Here is a 13,990-nt window from a genome sequence, read left to right as displayed (position 1 = left end):
TATTAAGAAGGCATACTGTGAGTTAGCTTTTATTGGTAGAAGGTTTGAGTTTTGGAACTATGAGATTATGCTGCAGCTGTACAAAACTCTGGTGTGGCCACATTTGCAGTATTGCATGGAGTTCTGGTCACCACATTATAGGAAGGATGTCGAAGCTTTGGAAAAGGTTCAGAGGAGATTTACTAGGATGTTGCCTGGTATGAAGAGAAGGTCTTACAAGGAAAGGTTGAGGGACTTGAGGCTGTTTTTGTTCGAGAGAAGGTTGAGAGTTGACTTAAGTGAGACATATAAGATAATCAGAGCATTAGATAAGGTGGACAGTGAAAGCCTTCTTCCTGGCATGGCAATAGCTAGCACAAGGGGACATAACTTTAAATTGAGGGGTGATAGATAAGGACAGATGTCAGAGGTAGGTTCTTTACTCAGAGAGTAGTAGAGGCGTGGAACGCACTGACTGCAACAGCAGTAGACTCACTAGCTTTAAGGGCATTTAAACGGTCATTGGATAGGCATATGGACGAGAATGGAATATTGAAGGGCTTCAGATTGATTCAATAGATTGGCACAACATCAAGGCCCGGAGGGCCTGTACTGCGCTGTAACGTTCTATGTGTAATGGAAATGTCATAGGGTTAGTGATCCAGCAAATGCCAGGCTAATGCTTAGAGGATATGAGTTCAAAGCCCACCAGGGAAGTTGGTGAAAGCTGGGTTTGATAAAAATCAACCATCAAGACCTGGTTTAATGGAGATGACAATTGTCATTGAAGATTGTCATCAAATTCCATCTGGTTCATTCCTGCCTTTTACAGAAGACAATCTGGTGGTCTACATGTGACTCCAGAATCATAGCAACGTGGTTCACTCTTTAGTGCCCTCTGGGGCATTTAGGGATGGGCAATAAGTGCTGGCCAGGAAAGTGACACCCACATTCCCTGAATGATTTTTTAAAAATTTGTTTAAGCTTTGAAAATCCTGACCTTTCTGAAGTGAATTCTCTGCAGTGAATTTGTTTGTAACTGCTCTCAGTGTCTCTGTCAGTAGTTTTTTTTGTCGGTTCTCTCTGTCTGCCTCCCCCTCACGGAGAGACTTTGGGTTTTTTGCTGGGTTTTTGAGCTTCTATTCCCAGACGTGAGTGACACAGTTTCCGCCACAATCACATGACTTCCAGCTTCACGGGCCCGTGTTAATTACCAGAAGAGGCAGGCTGAGAGTTTAGAAAAGTGAGATGAGAGGCAGGTTCGGTGAGACTGCTGGTGAGTGCACTAAGGATTACTTCGAAAGGGATGGCTCAGGATTCTGACAGCAGCGACAGCGGCTACAACAGGTACCAGCCTTACATTGGCAAACAGGTACATTCAAGAGGAATGTTGTTGGATCGGGTGGGGACAGTGGGAGGGGGCAGATAGATGGTGAAGGTGATGTTAAAGATCTAAGCAAGTGTACACTGTAAGAGATATTGTGTTTGAAACTGCATTTTAAATGTTTCGCCCAGTTTTTCTCAGGACTAATATGTCTAAATGTAAATTCTTAGCGACCAGGCCATGTTATCACAGCCTGCACCTGTTTTCTTTTCTGTATTTCCCACATTTCTCATTTCCTTCCCGGGCTGGTTAGCACAGCTCCTGGTCAGTGAGAGTAGTTGGGAGATTTCTCCTGGTCTTCAGTGTGAGGCCAGTTGCTGGATTCTTGCTGGACAATGCAGCTCAGGCTCGGGGACAGTGTGCTCAATTACTCTCCTCTTCACAGTTCACACCCCCGAACCTCAGCCAAGAGCCTCAAGCTGCAATCTGTCAAGGTGGTGGTTTTAAAAGTTCCACTAGATTTATCAGAAACTTACCATCACTCTGCATGGGAAAGGGCTGCATGGTATAAAGCAGTGAGAGGCTGTCCCTCAATGCCTGAATTTGAACAGTACCATGCACAGCTTGTTGTTATGCATCCTCAGCCTCTTCACAGGGAGAGCTGATGCTGGAATCTCCTCCAGTTAAATATTTAGCTGGAGCTCTCTTCCTTATTCAGCTCCCAGCCAAGACCCAGTCCAAACCATACAATGCTCAATTACTCTCAATTGTTTTTATCTAAATGGTTTCTTTTTCAAAGTTTGAATCATTTTACCACAAAAAGAATATCTCAATTTACAAAACAATTTGATGTTCTGTTCACAAACAGCCTGGGAATGTGTGTCTCTCACAACCTTTTTCTGTAACATTTCTGTCAACCACAGCTCTCTCTCTCACACACTGTGGGCCAGGAGCTTCTCATGGTGCAGTCCCACTTCCGAACAACTCAATTCTACACCACACACCACTGTCCCAGCATCACACCAAACCACCTTCAGATAGTTTCAAGACTCACTTCCACAGTTGTACATTTTATTTTCTGAAAAGGAAACAATGACAAAGGCTCAATTATTGAATTGCTTTACTATTTTCAGCTTCACCAGGAGTATTGTCCCTGTTCTGTGAATGTTTGATGGGGACCATGTAAAGGGAACTTTATACTGTATCTAACCCCATGCAGTCCCTGTCCTGAGTATGTTTGATGAGGGACAATGTAGAGAGAGTTTTACTCTGTACCTAACCCTGTGCTGTTGCTGTCCTGGGTGTGTTTGATGGGGACAGTATAGAGCATTTTAGTCTGTGGAAACAATGCTCTGCAAGATGTGGAATGTGTTCCATTCTCTAACATGGATTGTTAAAGACACTCTGAACATAATTTCATTCTTTTATCTGATGTATAAAGCCATTCTTCATCTTCTGGAATAAAAGAAAGATTGTTCACATATTTTGAAAGTTCAAATAATGATTAGTTCTGCACATTTAGTCACTTTGTGTAAAGTTAATTTCTGGGTTATCCATGATTTCTATTTTGTAAAAGAGTGTTTGTTTTTATTTTCACTCAGGAATCATTAGGGTGAGATTTTGATGGCAGTTTGTAGCAATGTGGGATTTAAACCTCTGGATTTTCAGATTTTAAAGGTGGACCAAAGTGATTAAGTGAAGATTTTGACAGGTTCAACTTGTAAAACCCGAGTAAAAAAATTCAACTGTTAATATGAGAGCCAGGGGATTCTGAATGGGGAAAGAAGATTGGATCTCTCTCTCTCTCTCTATCTCTGTGTCTCTCTCAATTTCTATAAATCTCTCTGTTTCTCTCACTCTATATCTCTCTGTTTCTCTCACTCTCTATCTCTCTGTTTCTCTCACTGTCTGTCTGTTTCTCTCTGGCTGTGAACGTGTTGTCATTTTTGAAACAAAGGTTGAGTTGGGAAAGTGGTTTAAGGGATTCAGAGCACATCTGGGGAGGTGGAGGTGAGATAGGTGCCATAGTGTGATTCAGTGGCGAGACGGGGTCATGAGGCTGAACCTTCTGTTCCTGTACTTCTGTTGTGAAAGAGATCATGAGGGATTTCTCGGCACCTGGCACAGAGCTTACAAAAAGTAGCAGGAGGTGGTTTGCTTCTTCAGTCTATTTCAGAAACATTGAGGCTGGCATCAGGAAGTTGGGAGTTGGTGTTGATTGAATGTGAGCTGAGGAGAGAGAACAGCAATATCCATTGGTGTAGACTGGTTCAAATGAATTAGAGGGTCCAGAACAAGTGGCAGAGCAATTAACTACTGATCGTACATGCTTACTGTGCTGTAAATCAGAATTACAGATTAAAAGTGAATACTTTAGTTACACAGTGGGCAATGATAACATATCTGTTTAAATTTATTGATTATTTTATATTGAGAGATTCCACTTGCACTGACGATGAGTCTGAGTAAGTCACAGTGCTGCCTTAAAGCTGTTCGTGTTACTTGTCACATGGGGGCACAATATAAAATGTAAAGTGGCCACAAACTGGGGAGTGAGACCTCCCAGAAGGAGGATAGTCGGGATCAGAGACAGCAGCAGCAGCTAGAGCTGCCTGAAATGGAATGCAGACCTTTCAAACACCAAGATCCAGCTCCGATCTAACCTTACACAGTACATCATACACAAAACAGACACTGCACACGTTCTGTATCCAGACTGATGGGAAAATAATGCAATCCCTCTTTCCCATGTTCCAGGAAAACTTTGAAGAAACAAAGAAGGTCATGCGAAGGGAAAAGAATCGACTTGCAGCTCAGAAGAGTCGACAGAGACAGACTCTGAAAGCAGATACACTACACCAGGTAAGATGATGGGGTCAAATGGATAGACATCCTCAGTCGCCGGAAACAGTCTCAAAGCAACGGAGAACAGGGCGTAACAGATCCTAGAACAGGCAACAGCTGCTTCATGATCAGGTTAAAGTGTTAAGTGAAGGTACAGAGGACAAGTTTAGTCTTCAGCATGAAAACAGGCTATTCAGCACCTCGACTCAGTACTGGAAGACCAAAAAAGAGAAAATGCTGGAAATTCTCAGCAAATCTGGGAGAAGAGAAGGAGAGAAAAGAGCTGATGTTTCGAGTCTAACTGACCCTTTGTCAAAGCGTTTAACTCAGTACTGGAAGATTTGCTTGTCACGAGCCAAGCATTTGAACTGATCACCATCTCCTTCCATTCCTTTCCTCCTTGAGTTTATCCAGCTTCTTCCTTTAACATATCAAAGCTATTCTCTGTGCCCACTCTGTGTGGGAGCCGGTCCTACACTCTCCGTGTTGCCTGGGGAAGAACATTTCTCCTGAAACTGCCACAGGCTTTATTTAAGACTGTCAGGTAATTTTGACCCTTATTCTAATGTCACCTAAAGTTTTTCTACACCCATCTCCTCAAGGTCCTTCAAACTCAGAGGAGTCCCCCAAGTCACCACTTAATCTGCTTGAACTAATAGCTCAATCTACTCAATTCCCACAGCAAATCAGCTCACAGTTCAGGAATTATTATAGGAAATCTATCTGCACTGTTTCTACACAATAAAAGCTAATCGGCCCATTGAGGAGGATCATTTTATACAATCACGGCTAATCCCATGAGCACATTCCCCATGTCCCTTGACAGGAAAAGTCAGTCTGTTCCAGACTTTCATACGGAAACTCCCCAACCCTCGGGGACAGAGAATTCCAAGGATTCCCAGCACTCCAAATGAAGACATTTCTTCTTCTTTTTGTCTCATGAACTAGTGACTGTGTTTTGGAGTTTTGAATTCCCCTACCCAGGGGGAAACAGCATCTCTGTGTTACCCCACAGAGCCCTGTGTGTTTCAACTTGGTCAGCTCATCAATCCTGGAAACTCCAGCAAATTAATCCTCATAACCTGGACTAACACTTCTACTGGGATAACTATCAGGGCTTCACTGTCAGAAGATCAGTGTAACGGAGTGGGCACTGTCAGAGGGTCAGTACTGAGAGTGTGCCGCACTGTCAGAAGGTCAGTACTGAGGGAGCACCGCACTGTCAGAGGGTCAGTACTGAGGGAGCACCGCACTGTCAGAGGGTCAGTACTGAGGGAGTTTTTTTTATTTATTCATGAGATGTGGGGATCTCTAGCTAGGTCAGTATTTATTGCACATTCCTAATTGACTAGAAGGCAGTTTAGAGTCAACCACATTGCTGTGGGTCTGGAGTCACATTAGTGAATCAGATGGGCTTTTCAAGGTTCATGGTCATCATGAGACTCTTAATTCCAGAATTTCATTAAATTCAGATTCCACCATCTGCTGTGGCAGGATTCAAACCCAGGTCCCTAAAACATTAACTGGGTCTCTGGATTAACAGTTCAGTGATAACACCACTAGGCCATCACCTCACCTATGAAGAAGTACTGCACTGTTGGAGGGTCAGTGCTGAGGGAGTGCCGCATTGCCACAGAGTCAATGATGAGGAATTGTCACACTGTTGGAGAGTCAGTACTGAGAGTGTGCCGCACTGTCAGATGGTCAGTTCTGAAGGAATGCAGCACTGTCAGAGGATCAGTCCTGAGGAAGTACTGCATTATTGGATGGTCAGCACTGAGGGAGCACCGCACTGTCGGAGGGTCAGTGCTGAGGGAGCACCGCACTGTCGGAGGGTCAGTGCTGAGGGAGCACAGCACTGTTGGAAGGTCAGGCTCTGAGGGAGCACTGCACTGTTGGAAGGTCAGTTCTGAGGGAGTGCTGCACGGTCAGAGGGTCAGTACTAAGGGAGTGCCACACTGTTGGAGGTAAGATACTAATGGAGATGTTTTGCCTGTCAAATCCAGCTGAAAATGCGAAGGTTTTATTTGAAGAATGAGGTGATCTGACCAATTCGTCACTGTCCTTCATTTCACAGGTTGTGCTTTCCAAACCGTTCCTGCTCTTTGTGTCAAAATTTCCTCCATCATGGTGCCTCTGATCTATTCCACACTTTTGATTCAACTTTCATCCTGTGCTGACTTTATGAGGATAGTTTGAGATGTTGTCTTTGTGCTGCTCTGTATGTTCATCTGATAGACAGAGGTTTGTGCCTGAGCCCCTCCCTGTGTCTCAAGATCCTACGGTGTCTGAGTGCATCTGAGTGCAGGTTTCTGTAAAGCGTGGAAGTAATTTTATCTCCACGTCAAACTGAAAACCACCCTCTCTCATTCATTCAAACAAAGAGAGACGTGTGGTGTCCTGTTCCCTCTCTCTGGAAAATATATGTAACCCTCAGCAAACAGTGAAACACATTGCTTTTGTGGGAATTACTGTAACATTCAATATATAAAACGCAATACATAGCATACACTCCACAGTATATACTGTGTCATATATGGTGTGTGGTATCTAATAAATACATAGGATATCATATGCATGCCATCATCTGTGCCCCAAATGCAGCGAGAGTGCAAGGTTTATGTGAGAAACTGTTCAGTTTGAGATATTGCTGTGGTTGTCATGAATGTGAAACTGTCAGAGGAAGCAGTGAATTTGGTTTGTAAGTTGCTGGTGACCTGCACATTTCCTGCAGTTGGTTGGCTCAGCCAGGTTAACACAGTGGGTAAAAACAATGCAGACGCTGGAAACCAGATTCTGGATTAGAGTGGTGCTGGAAGAGCACAGCAGCTCAGGCAGCATCCGAGGAGCAGGAAAATCGATGTTTCGGGCAAAAGCCCTTAATCAGGAATACGAGCTTTTGCCCGAAACGTCAATTTTACTGCTCCTCGGATGCTGCCTGAACTGCTGTGCTCTTCCAGCACCACCAATCAAGGTTAACACCGTCTTAGATTCTGAAATGAATGAATCACAATGTTCCTGACCAATAATCTACTTAAGGGTTGATAAAAGAAATCGCCTTCTCCCTCTCTTTGGCCTTTCTCTATTTTTTTTTCTCTCTCTTTCACATCATGTCTACTTTAATCCACTTCTAAAACAAATAGGGCTTTCATCCCCAGAAACTCTGTGTTTATGAGCCTGTAGAATTAAATCTATGTCCTGTTATAACCAAGCAGCAGAGACAACGAGGTTTGAGTTAGAGACTCAGTTGCCTCAGGCCTGACTATAGCTCACCTGGTTATGTTGTACTTAGTCCTGGAGTCACAAACTAGACAGTGTGGGTGAGAATGGTTTCCACCAAATTTCCAATCATCTGACATGACCCTGCCCTTCCACCCCCTGCCAGGGTAGGCATAAGGAGGATGAAAAATGTGTTATTTTTATCTGATTAATGACAGTAACTTTCTGGAAAAGTCACCAGTATGTCAGTGACCAGTGTTCTTTCAGATTGAAGATGAGAAGATAGAAAGTATCAGCAGGAGTAGGCTATTCAGATTGTCAACTCAATCAGCAATAAGTTGGCCCGTTTACACATATCTCTGTTTCTAGTTAGCAACTAACTCTGGGGCCATATTCTGGATTAGTGGTGCTGGAAGAGCGCAGCAATTCAGGCAGCATCCAAGGAGCTTCGAAATCGACGTTTCGGGCAAAAGCCCTTCATCAGAAATAAAGGCAGTGAGCCTGAAGCGTGGAGAGATAAGCTAGAGGAGGGTGGGGGTGGGGAGAAAGTAGCATAGAGTACAATGGGTGAGTGAGGGAGGGGATGAAGGTGATAGGTCAGGGAGGAGAGGGTGGAGTGGATAGGTGGAAAAGAAGATAGGCAGGTAGGACAAGTCCGGACAAGTCATGGGGACAGTGCTGAGCTGAAGCAAATGTGGCTGTGGTACCGAGTTTGTTTCACAACATGGTTGAAGAGCTTCAGGGCAGAGGAAATGACCTGGGAGTTGCAGTGGAAGAGGGACTCCCTGAGATTCTTGTAGAGAGAGGAGGAAACCTTCTTCAAGGCAGGCATCCTTGCAAGAGGATTCGCAATAGGGTTAAAATCTACGAGGTAAAAACAATGACTGGAGATGCTGGAAACCAGATTACCTCTGGTGCCATATATTCCTCCTTCCACCAGACATAAGACCTTGGGAGGACTGGATGGGGTGGATAACCTGAAGCTGTTTCCTCTTGTAGGGAAACTGAAAATCAGAACAGAGATGAGGACGTTTTTTTCACCCTGAGGGTGGTTAAATTGGGAATAACTTTCCCCGGGGAACAATGAAGACTGGATCATTGATCATTCCTGAAGGTTGAGTTTGAGAGATTCCTCATGGATGAGGGAGTCTACTCTCAATCATCAGTAAAGTGATAGAAGGTGCCATCAAAAGTGCTATCAAGCAGCACCTGCTCAGCAATAATTTGCTCAGTGACGCCCAGTTTGGGTTCCACAGGCCCATTCAACTCCTGACATCATCAGAGCCTTGGTCCAAACATGGATAAAAGAACTGAATTCCTGAGGGGAGGGGAGAGTGACAGCCCTTGACATCAAGGCTGAATTTGACCAAGTATGGCATCAAGGAGCCCAAACAAAACTGGAATCAATGGGAATCAGGAGACAAACACTCTGCTACTTGAACTCATACCTGGCACATAGAAAGATAGTTATGGTTAATGGAGGTCAATCATCTTAGCTCCAGGACATCTCTGCAGGAGTTCATCAGGGTAGGCTTCAGCTGTTTCATCAATGATGTTCCCTCCACTTAAGGTCAGAAGTGGGGCTATTCTCTGGTGATGATTCAGCACCATTCACACTCAAAGTCATAGTATTATGCAGCATGAAAACAGACCTTTTGGTCCAAATCATCCACACCAATCAGCCTGTCCCAAGCTGACCTAGTGTCTTTTGCCTACATCCCTCTAAATTCTATCTGTTCTTATACCCAGCCAGATGCCTTTTATATGTTGTTATTGTTCTAGCTTCCACCACTGCCTCTGGCTGTTCATTCCATACATGCACCATCCTCTGTGTGAAAAAGTTGCTTATCAGGTCCCGTTAAAATCTTTCTCCTCTCATTTTAATCTTATGCCTTCTAGATTTGGACTCCCATACCCTTGCCTATTTAACCTTTTCATGCCTCATGATTTTATAAAACTCTATAATGTCATCCCTCAGCCTCCGACACTCCAAGGCCAACTATTCAGCCTCTCCCTAAAGCTCAAATTCTCCAACCCTGGCAACGTCATTGTAAATCTTTTCCGAACTCTTTCAAGTTTAACCACAGCATTACTGTCGTAAGGAGACCAGAACTGAATGCAGTTTTCCAAAAATGGCCTAACCAATGTACAGCTGCAACATGACATCCCAGCTCCTATATTCAATGCACTGATCAATAAAAGCAAGCATACCAAATGCCTTCTTTACTACCCTGTCCAACCATGGCTGTGCTTTCAAGAGACAAGGAACCTGCACTCCAAGGTCTCTTTGTTAAGCAGCACTCCTCAGGACCGTACCATTAAGTATATAAGTCCTGTCCTAATTTGCCTTTCCAAAATGCAAGACTTTATATTTATCCAAATATAAAGCACTGCTGCCTCGCAGCGCCGGAGTCCCGGGTTCAATTCCCGCCTCAGGCGACTAACTGTGTGGAGTTTGCACGTTCTCCCCGTGTCTGCGTGGGTTTCCTCCGGGTGCTCCGGTTTCCTCCCACAGTCCAAAGATGTGCAGGTCAGGTGAATTGGCCATGCTAAATTGCCCGTAGTGTTAGGTAAGGGGTAGATGTAGATGTAGATGTAGATGCAGATGTAGGGGTATGGGTGGGTTACGCTTCGGCGGGGCGGTGTGGACTTGTTGGGCCGAAGGGCCTGTTTCCACACTGTAAGTAATCTAATCTAATCTAATCTAATCTAAAATCCATCTGCCACTCCTCAGCCCACTGGCCCATCTGATCAAGGTCCAATTGTACTCTGAGGTAGCCTTCTTCACTGTCCGCTATACCACCTATTTTGGTGTCACCTGCCAACTTACTAACCATACCTCATATATTTAACATTTATATAAATGTTAGAAAGCGGTGGACTCAGCAGTGATCTTTGTGGCACACCACTGGTCACAGGTCTCCAGTCTGAAAAATAACCCTCCATCATCACACTCTGTTTCCTATCTTCAAGCCAATTTTGTATCAATTGGATAACTCGCCCAGATCGCATGTGTTCTAACTAGCTAACTAGCCTATCATGCAGAACCTTGTTGAATGCCTTGCTGAAGTCCATATAGTCAATGTCCAGTGCTCTGCCTTCATCAATCTTCTTTGTCACTTCAAAAAAAAACTCAATCAAGTTAGTGAGACACAAACTACCTAACAAGGTGCACTGCAGACATTCACCAAAGATCCTTAGACAACATCTTCCAAACCCACGAGAATTTCCAATTAGAGGGATGGGGGCAGCAGATACATTGGAACAGCAACACCTTCAAGTTCCCCTCCAAGCTACTCACCATCCTGACTTAGAAATATATTGCCATTCCTTCAATGTCACTGGATCAAAATCTTGGAATTCTCTCCCTAATGGCATTGCGGGTCTACCTATAGCAAATGGACTGCAGTGGTTCAAGATGGCTTATTACCACCATTTTCTCAAGGTCAACTAGGAACAGGCAATAACTGCTAGCCCAGCCAGTGATACCCACAATAATAAATGAATACTTGAAAATAGAAGTCTTCTTCCTGCTTGATTCTAGAACATGCTGCTCTAGGAAACTGTCTCACAATATTTTCAGATTTCAGTTCCCAGGCTGTCTTTGCCAATTGATATGTTCAAGGTATAAGTTGATTAAAATAATTTCTATCTTTCTTATAAGGCACATTATTTCTTCTGATATTTTCAGTCTTGTGAAGTGGTTTCTGTTAAAGACCCTGTACACTTACACCCAGGAGTGGCTTTTTACTATTTTATTTGTGATCTATGCCCAATGCTATTCTACATCCTTTGGAAGTAAGGTCATTTTCTTGTTGTAGTTGTAGTTAAAAATCACACAACACCAGGTTATAGTCCAACAGGGTTATTTGGAAACACCAGTTTCAGAGCACTGCTCCTTCATCAGGTAGCTGTGAAGCAGGACCACAAGACACAGAATTTATAGAAAAAGATTAAAGTGTCATGCAACTGAAATAATATATTGAACAATCTTTCATCTTTTAGAATGGGTTGCAGGTATTGGTTTATTAATATCTAAATCCCAGAACTTCTTTTAAGTCACCTTCTTGAGGTAACCTAAGGTTTTATAAAAAAAAGGTGACACTTCAGCTCAGACAATGCATTAAAGGTGTGAGGTCAGAATCTGTCTGTATCCCAATCTTGAGACAGACTGGTTCTACTTCTATTTAATGAACTGAAAACTACAACCCATTCCAAAAGATGAAAGACTTAACAGCAATCTAGGTTTGTTCAATATTATTTCAGTAGTATGACACTGTAATCTTTTGCTATAAATTCTGTCTTATGGTCCTGGTCCACAGCTACCTGATGAAGGAGCAGCGCTCTGAAAGCTAAACCTTATGGACTATAACCCAGTGTTGTGTGATTTTTAACTTTGTCCACCCCAGTCCAACACCAGCTCCTCCACATCTTGTTGTAGTAGTGTCATTCCTAATTAACGTAGCTACCCTTCCTCAATTTTTTTAGCTTCCTGTCCTCTCCAAATATTGCAAGAGACTTTCAACATTCAGGTTCCTGTATTTGACATTTTGCACTCCTTGCTTTGTGTTGGTTATCAGATCTGACAAATCTATTTCTATTTGAGCATACCACTCATCTGTTTATTACAAATGCCATGTGCAGATATACAGCCTTTAGTTCCGTCTTTGTACCATTTTCACAACTTCTAGCTTTATCTCCTGGCACACTCTGAAGATTATACGCTCTGCTGCTTCCTGTCATCTTCTCATTATAACTTCTCTTATTGCTACCTCACTCTCTTGTCTTATCATTTCTCTTTAATGTATCACATCTTCCCTCAGTACTTACTCCTCACTCTTACTGGTTTAAAGACTGCTCTACTTTCTTAAGTTATATAGTTTACCAGAACGTTAATCTCAACATGGTCCTGGTGAACATTATCCTATCGGTACAGCTCCCACTTTCCCAGAACTTGTCCACGTTCCAGCAATTCAAATCTTCTCTCCCACACCAACCTTTGAGCCTTGATAAAACTTTTCAGAAAGGTCCTCCAATATTTTATTTTTGTTTTCTTCTGCAGGAAAGTGAATACTTAGAGAAAGAAAATGCTGCCTTAAGGAAGGAAATTAAACAGCTGAACGAAGAGCTGAAATATTTCAGCAGTGTGTTGAAAAGCCATGAAGGTCTGTGTTCAATGATGGTGTCCCCAAGTGAAGAGCTGGTTTATCAGAGTCACTCCTTTCAACAGACACACAGCAACACTCCAGCACGGCTTCACCTGTGAGGCTGACAGAAAGGACACTTGGAATTAGCTGTGACCACAAACTAAGACTCCTGGTCTCACCTTGCCTCAAGGAGCCACATACACATACACAACATACGGAGTCAGCACCAGCCTCACTGATCTCTCACTCTGCACAGTGCCACTCAATTGTTGAGCTGGATTCTACAGGACTCGACCTGCAGTTTCACAAAGTTCATCACAAATGCTAAAGTCTTAAAGCTGAAGCAGGAAATGAACAGGTACCTGTTCACATTGTTGCCAAAGTAACAAGATCCAGAATGGGTTTGTGTCTGTCGATTGAATGTAACAGTAATCCATTAAGAACAGCAAGAACAGCCAAACAGGAGAACGTTACATCCTTCCGAAGACCTTCTCAGGATCACCGCAAGATAGACAGAGACGTCTGTGTTCCAGCCTGTCTCCAAAGCAGGGCAGCTTCCTGGGCACCTGAGCATTTACACAGGATAATCCAAATCCTCTGAGAAAGAGAATGTGGCTGGGACACAGTCACAGAAGGTCACAGGGCTTCACTGAGACAAGCTGCAGGACTGTGTGCTCTCTGACCAACTCATCTCAGTCCCACAGAGAACCTGACTGACCATCGGAGACCAATCCCAGGATCAAACATCTGTACAGAACTGTTAAATTGTTTGCTTCCTTGAAAATGATGTACATAGGTTACTTTGCCAAGTTATGTTTCTGACATCTTAAAACAGACTAAAACCAAAACCTATTGGCCTCTATTTCAAGAAATCCACATTGCTAAATGATAGAATAAATTGGAAAAAATTTCATGAAGTCTAACTTGATAAAGCCAAGATTAGTTTGGTGTGGAAAGAACAGCCTTACTCCACTGTCCCAGGAGTTGTCATTTCAACCAATTTGTTGATGATTTGTCCTTTGTCTAGTTGGTCTTCAGTTAGTTTTTCATGTATTTACTGCTAGGTATCAGAGTCCTTTATGGACAGCCATTGCTGTTACCATAGTGTGAATTTGTACTACTTAGTTTAGCTCTTGTAACATACAAAACCGGGTATGAATATTGTGGTATTGAAGGATCCAACAGACAATAGTAACTAACTACGTACAAACATTATATTCCTCTGGTATTGAGTGTCTGGGCTAACTTAAGCTATTACAGTGCAGTGTCATGCTTCAAGTAATCAAAGATAAGATGGACTGGGAGATCTTTAGAACGTAGAATATTACAGGCCCTTTAGCCCTCAATGTTGCATTGACCTGTGGAACCAATGTGAAGCCCATCTAACCTACACTATTCCATTCTCCTCCATATGTCGATCCAATGACCATTTAAATGCCCTTAAAAGTTGGCGAGTTTACTACTGTTGCAGGCAGTG

The 13,990-nt window shown here is 43.2% G+C and overlaps 1 protein-coding gene across 1 annotated transcript; it reads left to right on the top strand.

The window, feature by feature from the left end:
- Positions 1–1,197: 1,197 nt before the first annotated feature.
- On the top strand, positions 1,198–13,384 carry batf (basic leucine zipper transcription factor, ATF-like). The gene is made up of 3 exons (XM_072567840.1): positions 1,198–1,351; positions 4,061–4,165; positions 12,429–13,384. Exons 1-3 carry the CDS (start codon positions 1,286–1,288, stop codon positions 12,630–12,632), a joined length of 375 nt encoding a protein of 124 aa, XP_072423941.1. The 5' UTR covers positions 1,198–1,285; the 3' UTR covers positions 12,633–13,384.
- The last annotated feature ends 606 nt before the right edge of the window (positions 13,385–13,990 follow it).

The sequence above is a fragment of the Chiloscyllium punctatum genome, chromosome 4, assembly GCF_047496795.1.
Source record: "Chiloscyllium punctatum isolate Juve2018m chromosome 4, sChiPun1.3, whole genome shotgun sequence".
Classification (NCBI taxonomy): domain Eukaryota; kingdom Metazoa; phylum Chordata; class Chondrichthyes; order Orectolobiformes; family Hemiscylliidae; genus Chiloscyllium; species Chiloscyllium punctatum.
Note: the sequence above shows the minus strand (reverse complement) of the source record. Positions and strands in the feature narration are given on the sequence as shown.